The sequence below is a fragment of the Dama dama genome, chromosome 23, assembly GCF_033118175.1.
Source record: "Dama dama isolate Ldn47 chromosome 23, ASM3311817v1, whole genome shotgun sequence".
Lineage (NCBI taxonomy): Eukaryota > Metazoa > Chordata > Mammalia > Artiodactyla > Cervidae > Dama > Dama dama.
The window spans coordinates 22,328,692-22,343,926 of NC_083703.1; the positions used below are offsets into that span (position 1 = coordinate 22,328,692).

At 37.8% G+C, this 15,235-nt stretch overlaps 1 protein-coding gene across 3 annotated transcripts in view; it reads left to right on the forward strand.

Annotated features, from left to right (window-relative positions):
* MALRD1 (MAM and LDL receptor class A domain containing 1) overlaps window positions 1-15,235 on the forward strand; it is a 522,662-nt gene that overhangs the window by 491,015 nt on the left and 16,412 nt on the right. For 2 of the 3 annotated variants that reach the window (XM_061126168.1, XM_061126170.1), the window contains one exon: window positions 4,937-5,016. In XM_061126168.1, the coding sequence (XP_060982151.1) occupies window positions 4,937-5,016 (80 nt within the window). Of the gene's footprint in view, window positions 1-4,936; window positions 5,017-5,111; window positions 5,209-15,235 lie in introns of all 3 variants that reach the window. The other variant, XM_061126169.1, reaches the window with a different exon arrangement.

Here is a 15,235-nt window from a genome sequence, read left to right on the forward strand (position 1 = left end):
TATATCACAAATAATATATTTAAGTATTTAGAATATTGTTTAGCACATAGGAGGTGCTCAATCCAATCCCCATTGGGTTTAGTATATTGTAGTTTTCTAAAGCATGAATGTCATTGTAGAATGATATCAGTTCCTGTAACAATATTCATAATTTTAATAATCATAAAATGTTACTGTAAACATACCTAGTAAAAAGAAAAACAAGTCTACTACTAGAATGCTAAATGATTAATCTGCACTGGATTCAAAATCCCTCCCTTCTGAAGGAAGTTCCCTTTTGCAGACTTAAAAAACTATAGAGTAAGTATTTCCAAAAAAATATACTTCAGTCTGGGAAATCTAGAGGCTAGATTAGTATCCCATTAACAACTTGAACATAATTCAGACATATCTGTCCAGATCCCATCAGTCATGATGGTTTCTACATACTCAGATGACCATTTTTTCTGACTCATTGTTATATAATACATATATAAACACTTCATGCTCTGGAATAAATACACTTTAATAAATCACTTGTTCCGTACATGTCTAGTTGTGATTGCACATTTTTCACTTTCTGAATCTGGAGAAATAGATTCTGGAAGCAGTTTTTTCATCTTCTCCTTTAGCATTTTTCTTTCCCTTTCTTTTACCTCATATATTTTGTTTTCTATTTTGTTTCTTATTTATGTTTAAAAAAGGTTTTTATCTCTGAGTTTATGCTCCTGCCAATTCTCTAACATATCTTGTCCATCCTTTTTCTATGTAGCAGACTATCTTGAATGTAGTAGATATTCAATAAATATTTTAAGAATAAGGGATTATTGATTTAATGAGGAGATCTTCAGGGATCAAAATGGAAGAGTAGGAAAATGGATTTTGCAAGTGTGCTCCTAATAGAAGACCAAACTCAAACCAGCTCAAATGATAAAGGAATTTATTGACTCATGTATCTAAAAAGTCTGAATGCAGAGCAGACTTGAAACAGGAACAGATTGAAAAGTTTGAAATGCCATTAAGATTGTTTCTCCCTTTCTCTATGATTTCCTATTCTATGTCTTCCCATTAGGTTATTTTATCCTCAGGCTGGCTTTTGTAGCAAAATGGTAGCTTTATAGGGCTGTATTCTTCCTTTTTCACATCAGAATTGGGCAGAGGAGAATTCTTACCACAAATATCCATCAATGTGTACCCACTGGTGACAGAATAATTTCTGGACAACTCATGTCCATATCTGTCTATGAACAAATCCCTGTTGACTGGGAATGCTGTCTGGTGATGGACAGGGTCCTGAGGCAAAACACTGCACCAAGGAAAATGAGATAGCCCTAGAGACAGGCTGGGGTTTCATCTCAGCCAAACCATAGAAGTGCTTATAATCTGATGGAGGGAAGGGAAGGAGAATGGGTGTTTCAATGAATTTGGGGCAGGCAGTCATAACATACATGACAACTGAGTAGCAGCTTGAACTTCCATTGTTCTAAAATAAGGCTGAAATGCTTCCAAATGCCCCTTGGAAGAAAAGCCATGACAAACCTAACAGCATACTAAAAAGCAGAGACATCACTTTGTTGACAAAGGTCTGTATAGTCAAAGCTGTGGTTTTTCCAGTCGTCATGTATGGATGTGAGAGGTGGACCATAAAGAAAGCTGAGTGCTGAAGAATTCATGTTTTTGAACTGTGGTGTTGGAGAAGACTCTTGAGAATCCCTTGGACTGCAAGGAGATCAAACCAGTCAATCCTAAAGGAAATCAATCCTGAATATTCATTGGAGGGACTGATGCTGAACCTGAAGCTCCAATACTTTGACCACCTGATGCGAAGAGCCGACTTATTGGAAAAGACCCTGATGCTGGGAAAGATTGAAAACAGGAGAAGGGGACTACAGAGGATGAGGTGGTTGGGTGGCATCACCGACTCAATAGATATGAGTCTAAGCAAGCTCCGGGAGATAGTGAAGGACAGAAAAGCCTGGTGTGCTGCAGTCCATGGGGTCACAAAGAGAGGAAATGACTGAGCGACTGAACAACAAAAGATAAGGCTGAAATGCTCCAATGTTAAACTCGTTAGGTATATGAAATAAATGAGAAAACACACAGCCTCACATTAACTCGGAATAAATTAAATTTTCCTCAAAAACTTTTTGCTTATGTGTACTTTCTGCATAAAAACAAGTTATTTTTGATATGTTATCAAGCTTAACAGGTAATTTTTTTGATTAAACTGTTTCTTATGACTCAGTATGAAAAAGACCTCCAGAATAATTTCATCACATCTGACATTTTTTTTTCTTCTTGACATTAAAACAAGCCTTCTCATTTAGACTGAGATATCCTAGTCTTTGACTTCCTTATTGGCTCATTGGTAAGGAATCCGCCTACAATGCAGGAGACACAAGAGATGCGGGTTTTATCCCTGAGTCAGGAAGATCCCCTAGAGAAGGAAATACAACCCATTCCAGTATTCTAGCCTGGGAAATCTCACGGACAGAGGAGCATGGCAAGCTATAGTCGATGGGGTTGCAAAAGAGTCAGATACGACTTAGTGACTAAACAACAACAATAATCCTAGTCTTTAGCACGAATATTATATAATGTTTATCATCCTTATATTAATAGATCTTGTTGGGTTATACAAGAGGTGGAATCACCATTGCTTTCAATCTTGTCTAATCATTATATAACTAAAACATTACCTAGAAAGGATTATTTGGTCCTTAATTTTCAAGCAAATAGGGTGAATCTCATTGCCCCATTCTTTTAAGGATCTCACTCTTGGCATCAGACAGTTACACAGGACTCCCCACACCCACTCAACTCTACCAGCCACCCAGCTTTTCACAGCTGTGCCAGGAACACCCCACCTGGACTGTTATCCTCTGGTTGGCATTTGCTTAAGCAAAGCACACCAGGTTCTTCCCAATAGATCATCTACTTTCCCTTTTTCTCCCCACAAGAGCCTTCACCCTCTGTCCCCAACAACTGTAAAACTACCCAGAATGCTGTCACTGAAAATAACAATCTGTGCCTTGCTTCTTCAGGAAAAGTCAGTCTCTTATTTTTCATTTGGTATGCTACTATTGATGATTTGCTAGTAAAAAATAAATAGTTGAATGAGATATCTAAAGTTCAGATTGCACATGAAAAGGAATAGAGAGGATGCCTAGTCTTTAAAAAAAAAATCTCAGTGATCTCTAGGATTGACTGGTTTGATCTCCTTGCATTTCAAGGGAACCTCAGGAGTCTTCTCCAGTACCACGATTTGAAAAGCATCAATTCTTCAGCACTCAGCCTTCTTTATGGTCCAGCTCTCACATCTGTACATGACTGCTAGAAAATACAGATCTTTGTCAAATGTCTTAGATCAAGTCAGTCTAAGGCAAAATGTGAAAGACTGACATGTTGATTCACACTGCCAACCTGAGAACTGATAAAGAACACTTATTAAGGTTTATGAGAGTAAAAAAGCAAATAGACTCTGATCTTAAACATTTCTAATTTATTTTAATTTGAATAGAGACTTCAAAAACAACTAAATTGTCTTAATTTCTACTTTTTAAAGAATATTTACTAAGGAAAGAAGGCATTCTTATGGGCCCCCTTGAACCTTTAAGCTTTTTATATTTAAGGAAGCTATTGCTTTTTTGAAGAAATTGCTATTGGTTATTCAGATTTTCAAAATCAAAAGAGAGATTGAGAAAACAAATTAACTGTGTGCTGAAGAAACATTGCTTCTAACACATAGCTTTTAAAAACATGCATTCAAAAGCCAGTTTTTAATCCAATTTTGTCACATGTACTATGAACTTGGCAGGAAACTCAACCAAACCCTTCTTAATTTGTATCTTGTTATTTCTGGTAAACAAGAATGTATATATAAGCTTTCACATTTATATGCAAACACATTCTACCAGAGAAATTCTGACACTTATGCTGCTTAGAAATAAACCTCATTTCCCTTTGAGGCACGAGTTAGTCTCCAGTTCTGAACTTTCTGAAGGCAATCCATATCAGAGCAGATATTCCCAGTGTTATAAATTTCATCACGTATGACCCTAAATAAAGCAGAGATAGTGAAATCCTATAGGATTGATGGTATTTCCAATTTGATTATTAATCTGATTCCACATCTATGAAATTGAAGGATCATCCCCTTATAATGAGAAATAAAAATACTCTCTGATTTATATTTATGTTAATCTATTATTTGAATATTCTCTACTGGTATCTGAAAGAACTTAAATCCATTCACTATTGAAAAATGTGCTAGCTTTAGATTTTGAGGCAAATGAAAAAGTAAAGTAGTATTGGGCACTGGTGAAAAGTGAAGTCAGCTTTTGAAAACAAGAAATGAGTCTTGTTCCCACCATCAGTTCAGTTCCATTGCTCAGTCATGTCCGAGAGACCCCATGGACTGCAGCACGCCAGGCTTCCCTGTCTATCACCAACTCCCTGAGCTTGCTCAAATTCAAGTTCATCGAGTCGGTAATGTCATCCAACCATCTCATCCTCTGTCGTCCCCTTCTCCTCCTGCCTTCAATCTTTCCCAGCATCAGGGCCTTTTCCAACATATGGAAATATGGAATTGGTCTGCCACAGTAATCAAAGGAACTGTGGAACACAGGAATCGAAGTAAATATATTCCAATATATGAAATATGGTTCCCACCAAATAGATAAAGAAATCAAGCCCCCACCTTACAGATAAAACAAGGAGGGAATAAATACTGGAAAAAAAATTCTCTTACACAATAATGTGAAAATAATAAAATTTAATTTTTTTTTGCTTTGCTTTAGCATTTTTGGTTTCATATCAAAGTTACCCACATTTCTGGTATTTCATTATTTTTTAACATTCATTGTTTTCTTCCATGACAGTACTGCTAAAATATGTTTCCACTTCTTCTTCTTCTTTTTTTTTTTTTGCCAACTATCACATTTTATCTCATTTCCAGATGTGCACAAGGTTGGAAGGGAAATCGTTGCCACATCAAGATTAACCCACTGACTGCTGATTTTACGAACACTCAGAACAGTAAGTGACATTGTGACCAAAATCACTTGAATTTTGGAGTCTCTTCATATTTTTCACTGAATATTTACATTTTTTTCATTGGTTTGAAATTCCAGATATATGGGCCCTCCTGGGTATTGGATTAGCTTTCCTGATAGCTCATATTACACTAGCGGTCTTGTGTTTTCTTGCCAACAGAAAAGTACCAGTAAGGTAAGTGATGCCTTCAATTGCTCTGGCAGACCAATTTTCTGAAACATTTCATTTGTTATATTTTTCTTTCATTCCGTGTTACATTCAGGTAACTTTAGTTTTCCATACTTCATGGATTTATTTTTCTGGGAAGAAAGCCTAAGCTATTTAATGATTAGTAGTTTTTAAATAAAAAGCCATACATTTACTTTTCTGATTATGTTAGGAACATTTTTGATGACACTAAATAACAAAACCTGACGTTCAGCCCAAATGAAGGATGCACAAGGTGATGGATGTCCCACTTTCTGGCAGTGCTCAGGGTTGGCAGCAGATCTTTCAAAGAGACGCTTTCTCAGCTTGCTCAGGGAGGTCTTGCACCAGTGCCCAGACCAAGTCTCCATGTCCTAGGCGGCAGGCAGATCCGAGGCTGAGAGCTGCGTACCTGGAGAGACTCTCGGCTGGACTCATGCATGATTAAGACCTCACTCCCTACTGTGCCCTTCAGAATTCTGGGGCTTCCTACCCCATACCCATCTTCTACATCTGAATGAGAAACACATCACATCCCCCAGTAATGAAAGCATTTGACTTTCCCATGAACTAAACAAGATAAGGGCTCAAAATAAGATTTCATGAAATTTTAGGAAATTAAAGGAATGCATCGTCTCGTGCATACCTGTATTTGTGGTCAGAAATTTAGATTTGCTGCAAGCCAATGTGTCACAGAGCCCTGGATAAACTGCCTGTTCCTTGGTGCCAACTTACATGTGCCTCCTGCTTGAATTCTCCTCAGGATCTCCAGCCTGCAGTCATGTTAATTAGCAGACACCAAACTTGGTATCATCAACTAAGGCACATTTATTATAAAATTATAGTGTTCATTAGGAAAACAGATATGACATTTTTAATCCATTACTATTAAGATCTTACTCATCTATTAATTCTTTGTTTCTTATGTGCCTAAAATATGCCAGACAATGTGGATACAAACATGAATGAAAATAAGTCTGGACTTAATGTAGTGGGGAAAAAACAGAAAAAATGTTACTAAGTGAAATACTGGTTTTGTGCTACTATATATAGTAGCATTTTCCAGAGAAACAAAAAAATAGATAAAAAGATAGAAAGCTAGCTAGTTAGATATCCTGTTGTTTCTACCCTTCTGTGTGTATATATCAAATACAAATACATATCAAATGTATATATCAAATACATTTTAATATCAAATACATAATATTTGATATCAAATATAAAATATTTTAAATATTTTTATCAAATATCAAATACATAATATATTTATATTTAATGTATAAACATAATATAAAACCTATATAATAAATTATTAATTATTATATAACTATCATATTAATATCTTATTATGTTTAAATATGTCAGTATACAATATATTAAGATATTTTAAAAATTAACATGTCTTCATATAAAGAATTATATATTAATATATGACATTTATGCAATATGGATTATAAAATTGTTTTAATATTAATGAGATAACCACATTTAATTGTATTAATAAGATAATAATATAATATATTAAGAGAGAAGGATTTATTTGTTCATGTAATAGTGGGGACTGGCAAGCATGAAACTCGCAGGGCAGGCCTGCAAGCTGGAAAGTCAAGTAAGCGTTGATGGTGTAAGCTTGAGTCTAGACTCTTTCAGACAGCTATCAGACTGGAAACACAGGTAGGATTTCTCTGTTGTAATCCTGAAGCAGAATTCTTTCCTTTTTAAGAAATCTCAGCCTTTACTCCTAAAGCCTTCGAATAAGTGAATGAGCCCCACCCACAATAGAGGTAGTAATCTTAAAGTTGGCTGACTGTAAGTGCTCATGACATCTGAGAAGTCCTTCCCAGTAGCATCTCGAGTATTGTTTGAGCAAACGATAGGGCTCCACAGCCCAATCAAGTTGACACATAAAATTAATCATTGCACTATATAAATAAGTTTTCATATGAACGCAACCAGCAGAAGTCCTCAAAAAGAACCTTAAGTTTCACACCTTCTCCAGATTCATATTGGACAACCTGTATATTCTGGACTATGGAGAGACCTCTAAGGCAAATGTAGGTGGCACCGCAGCCCAGCCTGAGAGATCTCTTTTCCTCTTTCTCTCCTTTCTCACTTAGAATTTGAAATCATGATTTTTTTCTTAATTGAGGTACAGTTGTTTATCAGTGTGGTGTTAGTTTCTGGTGTATAGCAAAGTGACTCAGTTATATGTGTACATACATATATTTTCTTCCAGATTACTTTCCATTATAGGTTTTTACAAAGTATCAAATATAGTTCCCTGTGCTATACAGTAGGACCTGTTTATCTATTTTACATATAGAAGTAAGAGTCTGACAGGCTACAGTCCATGGGGTTGCAAAAGAATGGGGTACAACTTAGCAACTAAACAAGTGTGTATCTGTTAAATCCCCAACTCCTAATTTATCCCTTACCCACCCCTTTCCCCTTTGGTAACTGTAACAAACCATAGTTTCTTTTCTATGTTTGTGAGTCTGTTTCAGTTTTCTAAATAAATTCATTTGTACCATTTTTTTTTTAGATTCCCTGGTACATGTTTTAACATATGTATTTAAATTTAACAATAAGTCAGCTTTATCTGAAAATTAAGTTTGAGTTAGTTGATTGGATAGTTAGCACGACTGGTTTTGTCACTTAGATGAGATGGTAGGCAAATTCCATAATTTAAAGAACTCAACATAAAATATTCCAGAAATTCTTTTCTTTGCAACCACTAAACTTATAGCTTACTGTGAAAAATACCGGATTCTTGATCTCCGAAGATTTAGCTTCAGGACGAGAGACCAGGCTTGACCACTCAGGGCTCTTGTGTGGCAGAAGTTTTATTACAGTGAAAACAAAGAAAGCTTCTGACAAAGACATCAGAAGGGGATGGAAAGTGCCCCCTCACTAGTCTTAGCAAGGGAGCTATATACTTTTTTAATTGGTTATTACAATAAATCAAAAGAATGTCCCAAGATTGTAAAGGTCTTACTAGACCCATTCCCACAATTTACATTTTAAGATAACAGGATTAGTCAGAAGGTTCTCAAGAAGGAGAAACATATCTTCAAGCAGGATACATTGTTGTTATATAATCCTTAGTACAGAGTTTAAGCTGAGTTGTTTTGTTGTATAATCATCAGCTCTGGGCTTAAGGAAAAAAAAACTAAAACTAAGGACTGTAGGAAAAAAAAAAAGTTTGTCCTTTTCTCCTCCTTGAGAGCCCCAGACCGCTATGCCCGCCTCAGGGACCCCCAACTTCTTATCAACCTGTCTAGAAATTGACTCAATACAATTTTTAGACATTAAAATAAAAATGTAAAAGGAGATGCATATTTTTCTAAATGATTTTAGAGCTAACTCAAGTGGCAAGGCTCAAAGACCACTGCAGCAAGTTTGATTCTCCACCAACTCCACCCTCCACACACACCCTACCCTTGGGAAGTGTTAGCATTCCTCTAAAGTGTGTGGCATTTCACACAATATGCCTAGCAGAGCTATAGAACACATGTATTTTTGATACTACCAACCAGTCCATCCTAAAGGAGATCAGTCCTGGGTGTTCATTGGAAGGACTGATGCTGAAGCTGAAACTCCAATACTTTGGCCACCTCATGCGAAGAGTTGACTCATTGGAAAAGACCCTGATGCTGGGAGGGATTGGGGGCAGGAGGAGAAGGGAATGACAGAGGATGAGATGGCTGGATGACATCACCAACTCGATGGACATGAGTTTGAGTAAACTCCTGGAGTTGGTGATGGACAGGGAGGCTGGTGTGCTGCGATTCATGGGGTTGCAAAGAGTCGGACACGACTGAGCGACTGAACTGAACTGAACTGAAAAATAGCCTGGTATCCCTTCAGGGTTAGTTACTGAGTTGTCAGAATGTTATCCTCAAGGAGACTGTTACAACACCATTTTGTAGTGTCATTACTGAACAATTTCCATCTTAACCATTCCTTATCTTTACATTCCCAGTTTCTAGCATCATATGCATAACATCCAATATACACCTTGAAGACTGTCTGTACTTTAATATTATCCATACTTCCGATCATCACCAGAAATATTGCTCATGTCTACTGATGACTTTTCAATTAAAATGTTGCACATTAACTTTTTTAAATGTCTTTTTGCAAAAAAAATAATTTAAGCCCTAAAGCAAGTTAGAATGTTTGGCTGGGAGATAGCTACATGATAACAATGACTCATCTTGAAAATAATACCAAAACTTTGAGATAGGCAGGAATTAATGTAAGCAGGAAATGTATCACCTTCTCTAAATAAACCTTAACCTTACTATTTTTCATTAGATTTTATAAAAAGAATCTGTAGCATAAGAGATCCTTCAGTGACTTGAAACTTTTTTGTATTCATTTCTAAAAAACACAGGATGGAGCACTGTGTGCTCAGACAATGCTAAACACAACAACAAGTCTCTTAAAGTTGTTTTTAGAGATGCAGTTCCTGGATTTTATTATACATTCTCTGACCTTTCTGTTAGCTACTTGCCACCAAATGTATGAGTGAGGACACTGATTGCAGGGGAAGAAAGCATCTCAAGCACCTTAATCAAAATAAAGAATTTAGTGTAACATTGCACATGTCTTAGAGAGCTCAAGGGTAGGAATAAAGAGATCAGGCCTCAGGAAGGCCTGGACCCAGTGGTATTCTGCTTCTCATCTCTGCTGCTTTTTGCTTCGCTCTTGGTGATTCTCTCTCTGAAGACATACTGCCTTTACTCTGTCTATGTAACAAAAAGGTATTGCCTTGAGGATGGATGTTATTCATTGTGCCCCCAGGCCTGTGGAGAGACTATATCTTTGTTTTCCTATCTCTATTCCATATTCCAAAGGAAGACCCTTTGATTAGCCCACTTGAGTCAAGATCCCATTTCTGGTTAAATCAACTATGGTTGAGTTATGGGGCAAGATCAACTGTACAAATATGGCTGCTGGGATCCCATACAATGCCCATGAAAGGATGATGGTGGTCATCCTGAAAGGTCTCTGAAAGGTATCTACTACACCTGGCCTCACAGTCCAAAATCCACCAGATTTTTCCTCATGAGAGTTCAGTTCAGTCGGTCAGTCGTGTCCAACTCTTTGCAACCCCATGAACTGCAGCACGCCAGGCCTCCCTGCCTATCACCAACTCCTGGAGTCCACCCAAACCCATGTCTCTTGAGTCAGTGATGCCATCCAACCATCTCATCCTCTGTCATCCGTTTCTCCTCCTGCCTTCTATCTTTCCCAGCAGCAGGGTCCTTTCAAATGAGCCAGCTCTTCGCATCAGGTGGCCAAAGTTTTGAAGTTTCAGCTTCACATCAGTCCTTCCAGTGAACACCCAGGACTAATCTCCTTTAGGATGGACTGGTTGGATCTCCTTGCAGTCCAAGGGACTCTCAAGAGTCTTCTCCAACACCACAGTTCAAAAGCATCAATTCTTTGGCACTCAGCTTTCTTTATGGTCCAACTCTCACATCTTTAGAGGATGCAACAAATTTGTATTAACTTCTAGAGTCGTTTGCAGTTAATACAAAATAGCTGTGACAATCCCACCTACACCAGGAAACCAATATTAAAGAACACAAATAAATAGTGGACTATTCATCCTTACTTTCCTAAAGCCACATAACACCCACTGCTTTCCTATTTTGGATTACATCATCTGTGCCTGGGGAAAAATACGCAATAAATAGCTGTTTATTATGTTGTCTTGTGGCACTTACTCCTAAAGGGTTGTGTTGATTTAATAAATACACTAACAGATGTTAAAAATTAACAGACCTATTTCATTCAGTTATGCTGAGAAATAAGATAGGTCTATGTCTTTCTAAAAACTTTCTAAGTAATTTCATGGGATTATAAGTATGTACAACTGTGAAAATATTACTGAGTAGGAAATTATAAGACCTGAATATGATCTTGGAAATGCCTCTTGATTCAATGCCATGAACATATATTAAGACTTCCTATGTGCTGGTCTTGCAAAAGCTCAAAGATATATAGATAGATAGATATAGATATATATATGGTTATTATCATCTTATATGCTTTCTGACTCATACTCCATTATAGTAATGTGTTTATTTGACTATGGCATGTGTAAAGGTAGAAATGTAAAACAAAATACTTTGGAGATGAAATGGAAGGAAAGAATGATCAAAATAGTAATTGTTTATATTTCTGATAAGTAAGAGGGTGACTGGAATCCAAAAAGGTATACCAGCTGCCCATGCAAAGTGCAGATGTTCTTGGTTGAGATTTATGAATGAGTGGCCTTGATGGCCAAATAAAATATCTGTCTCTATATTATTATTCTTTCTCCCAGAGCCTTTCCCACTGCTAACACCTTGTATGATAATGTGTTTCTTTGGGGGCAGAAGTTTTGCTTCTCTCCTAGTTTGTGATCCTTGGCTAGACCTAAACTGGGCTCAGTAATGAATATTTATCCTTAGCCAAAATCAAAAATTACTTACTCTGTGCCTCAAGGCATTCAGCTGCTCTTGCAGCTAGAATGTCACTAGTGAGCCTGTCTTTGGTCCCGGAAATGAATTCTTAGCCTTAGAAAACTGGAATTCCACCAGCGGCAATGACTAAGGTCACCTCCCAATGCTTGCAAACCTTTGCTCTCTCCACATATGTGTTTGCCCAAAAGAAGTACAGCTGTTAAGATGCACAAACCTAACTCCCCAGCCTCAGGCCTTTGTGCATATATTGGCCATGTTCTGTCAAATGTTCTGCTAAATGTTTACTTTGAGCTAGAAAAGGAAAATGGAGAGCAGGGTTTTGAAATCTTTCCCTTAAAAACAGGATTGGACCATATGATGATTTCTCCTCTTGCTCCTCCTTCCTTTTATTCTCTCTCTCTTTTTTTTTAAAGAATGCCATGCCACCTATTCTTTTCCCTTAATCCTCACCTTTGTCTTTTGTCTTGAAATGATAGAACAGGCCCATAAAAAAGACCTCAAAGGAAGAAGAGCCTTTGTCCCAGGGAGATCACATCTCTGCACCTCTCAGAGGAGTCTCATTCCCTACCCTGTGCCTGGGGATTTCAGAACCCCTTTTATTCAGAGTGGTGTGAGTGGGGCATGGCATATGTCTTGGTGTATATCACATAGAGGCGATGTATTCTGGGGAGATGCAATTCAGATGGATGAAGAGGGCTGCAAGGGAAAAGTAACATTTATATAAAGCCTGAAAGGATGAAAAAACTAGGTAGAGATGAGGAAAGAACATTGCTGAAAATAAAAGATAATGTGGAAACAAAGTTTCTCAGTTGGCTGACATCGCTATAGATTATGGAGGGGAACAAGTTACATTACTCTTGTGGTAAAAGTATGTGGTAGAGAGGTGGTTAAGGGTTTTGAATGACTATTAAGGAGTTTTCAGTTGATTGATAAAGTTGGGGTAAGTGCTGCCTATCTCTGTCCCCACAAGGTCTAGAGAACTGGCCTGTATGGATTGCATTAATGGGCTCCCTTGTCATTTGGATTTATATTATGTTCGGTTGAAGTGGAGCACAGCTTGAGGGAGGAAAGAGAGAGGGGGCTGGGTATTCACAGTCCTGGCTCCAGCCTGGACTGTGGCTCCAGCACTGTTCTAGCCGTCTGGTAGCAGTGATGGGTCCATGCGGGGCCCTATGCAGACCCCCGCTGTACCTCTTCTCAGACTTCCTCCTTCCAGTCTAGGCTGGGAACAGGCCTGATGTCACTGGACAGCCTACTGCCACATCCTCTATGGTTTCTTTATATTCTGACCACTCCTTTGCAAATTATCATTTTATCGAACACTCCTCACATTTCCCAATTGGAGTATATCAGCTGTTTCCTGCTAGGGCCTTAACTGACGCAAGCCAGGAAAGTGTTTTAAGAATGACAAGAAGTCTTTTAAAACTGTAAGAAAAATGACCAGATCACATTTATGGTTAAAATTAAAAATGCAGAGCATGAGAACAGATTAGGGTAAGATTAAGAAAGCAATCATCTGTATAGAGAACATAATCCTATTTCAGAGGTTTGGATGAGAGACAATGAGAACTTGAACTTGAGCAGTGGCAACTGACCTGATATAACTGGTGAGGAAAAAACAAGTGTCAGAATTGATCCAAGAGTGTTATACTTAGACAACTGCATAGTTGATAATGCCACTAACAAAACTCCAAAAACCCAGGGAGATAAACAGGTTTAGAAATAGGGAAGAAAACTATTTTGATATTCTGTATTTTCTTATACATAAAATGAGGAAGTTGGACTAAAGTTTTCCCAAATATCTGTCATGTATAGCTGTGGTCCCCAATCTTTTTGGCACCAGGGACTGGTTCCATGGGAGACAATTTTTCCACAGACTGGGAGTGGGGTGATGGTTTCAGGGTGATTCAAGTGTATTACATTTATTATGGACTTTGTTCTTATTACATTGTGATATATAATGAGATAATTATACAATTCACCATAATGCAGTATCAGTGGGAGCCCTGAGCTTGTTTTCCTGCAGCTAGATGGTCCCACCTGGGGGTGATGGGAGAGCGATGGGGTGATGGGGTTGTTGTTCAGTTGCTCAGTCGTGTCTGACTCTTTGTGACTCCATGGATTGCAGCACACCAGGCTTTCCTGTCCTTCACCATCTCCTGGAGCTTGCTCACACTCATGTCCATTGAGTCAGTGATGCCATCCAACTATCCGGAGCAGCTGTAAATACAGATGAAATTTACTTGCTCACCTATCGTTCACCTCCTTCTGTGTGGCCCAGTTCCTAACAGGCCACGACTGGGGTCCAGGGGATTGGGAAACCCTGATGTATAGGCCACCCCCACAATTCAGAGCAGAATTTAATTATTATTAAAAAATAATAAAAAATTATTATTTATTTATTTATCTTTAAATAGACATAGGGTTTACTCCTTTGGGCCCTGAGTATTGCCTGGTTGTGATGTATTAATAACTGCATTAAACCTTTCAGCTATTAGGGTGCCTTTTATCTGACTGAGTTGTGTCCTATCTTTATCTTTGCATTACAATTCTCCAAGAGAGTTAATACTTAGTTTTAAAAATTAAAAGTGTCTAACTTACAATTCAAAATTAGACCAGGCACTTAGCAAATCTATCTGTATGGTGGTCTTGACCACACAGATGACTGATGATCAGAAACAGCAATATCTGGGACTCAGTTATAATTCTATTTGCCGATAAATCTCTGGGAAGCAGAGACAGCAGTGTTTGCTTACTCTGTTCTTTGCCTAACACACAGTGTGCTTTTCACAAATAACATGTAGGGCAGATGAAAAATAAGGTGGCTAGGATCTGTAATGTATTTGCAGTAATATATCAAAGTCCTACAATTCAGGCTCTATAAACCAAATATGCCCAAGACATAGAATGAATGATGCCAGCTGCCATTTTTCCAGACTCCAGTGATCAAGAAGAACTTATTGGTCAAAGGAAGATAGAATAAATTTTCAGAAATACTAGGTTTACTTCTTCCATTCCCATAAAAATAAAACATAAAAGGAAAAACTTTCACAAAAACTAACCACAGAAGCTATGTCATCTGCGAATCTTCCCAGGTGAGGTTGGACAAAAGCAAACACTCCTACTTTTAAGCATCCAGACTGCTTTGTTCTCAGCCTTGTTTTTCTCATCACATTGACTTTTGGTTTGATGTCTCCCATAACAGATTGTGAGCTTCTTGATGGTAGGGTCCATGTCCTATTCATATTCCTAAGTTCAGCAAATAGCAGTTAGAAAATGCACCTTAGTAATTATCTGTTTGAGGAACCAGAGGAACCAGTAATTATTATTTGAGGAACAAGAGATCAAATTGCCAACATCCACTGGATCATCAAAAAAGCAAGAGTTCCAGAAAAACATCTATTTCTGCTTTATTGACTATGCCAAAGCCTTTGACTGTGTGGATCACAATAAACTGTGGAAAATTCTGAAAGAGATGGGAACACCAGACCACCTGACCTGCCTCTTGAGAAATCTGTATGCAGGTCAGGAAGCAACAG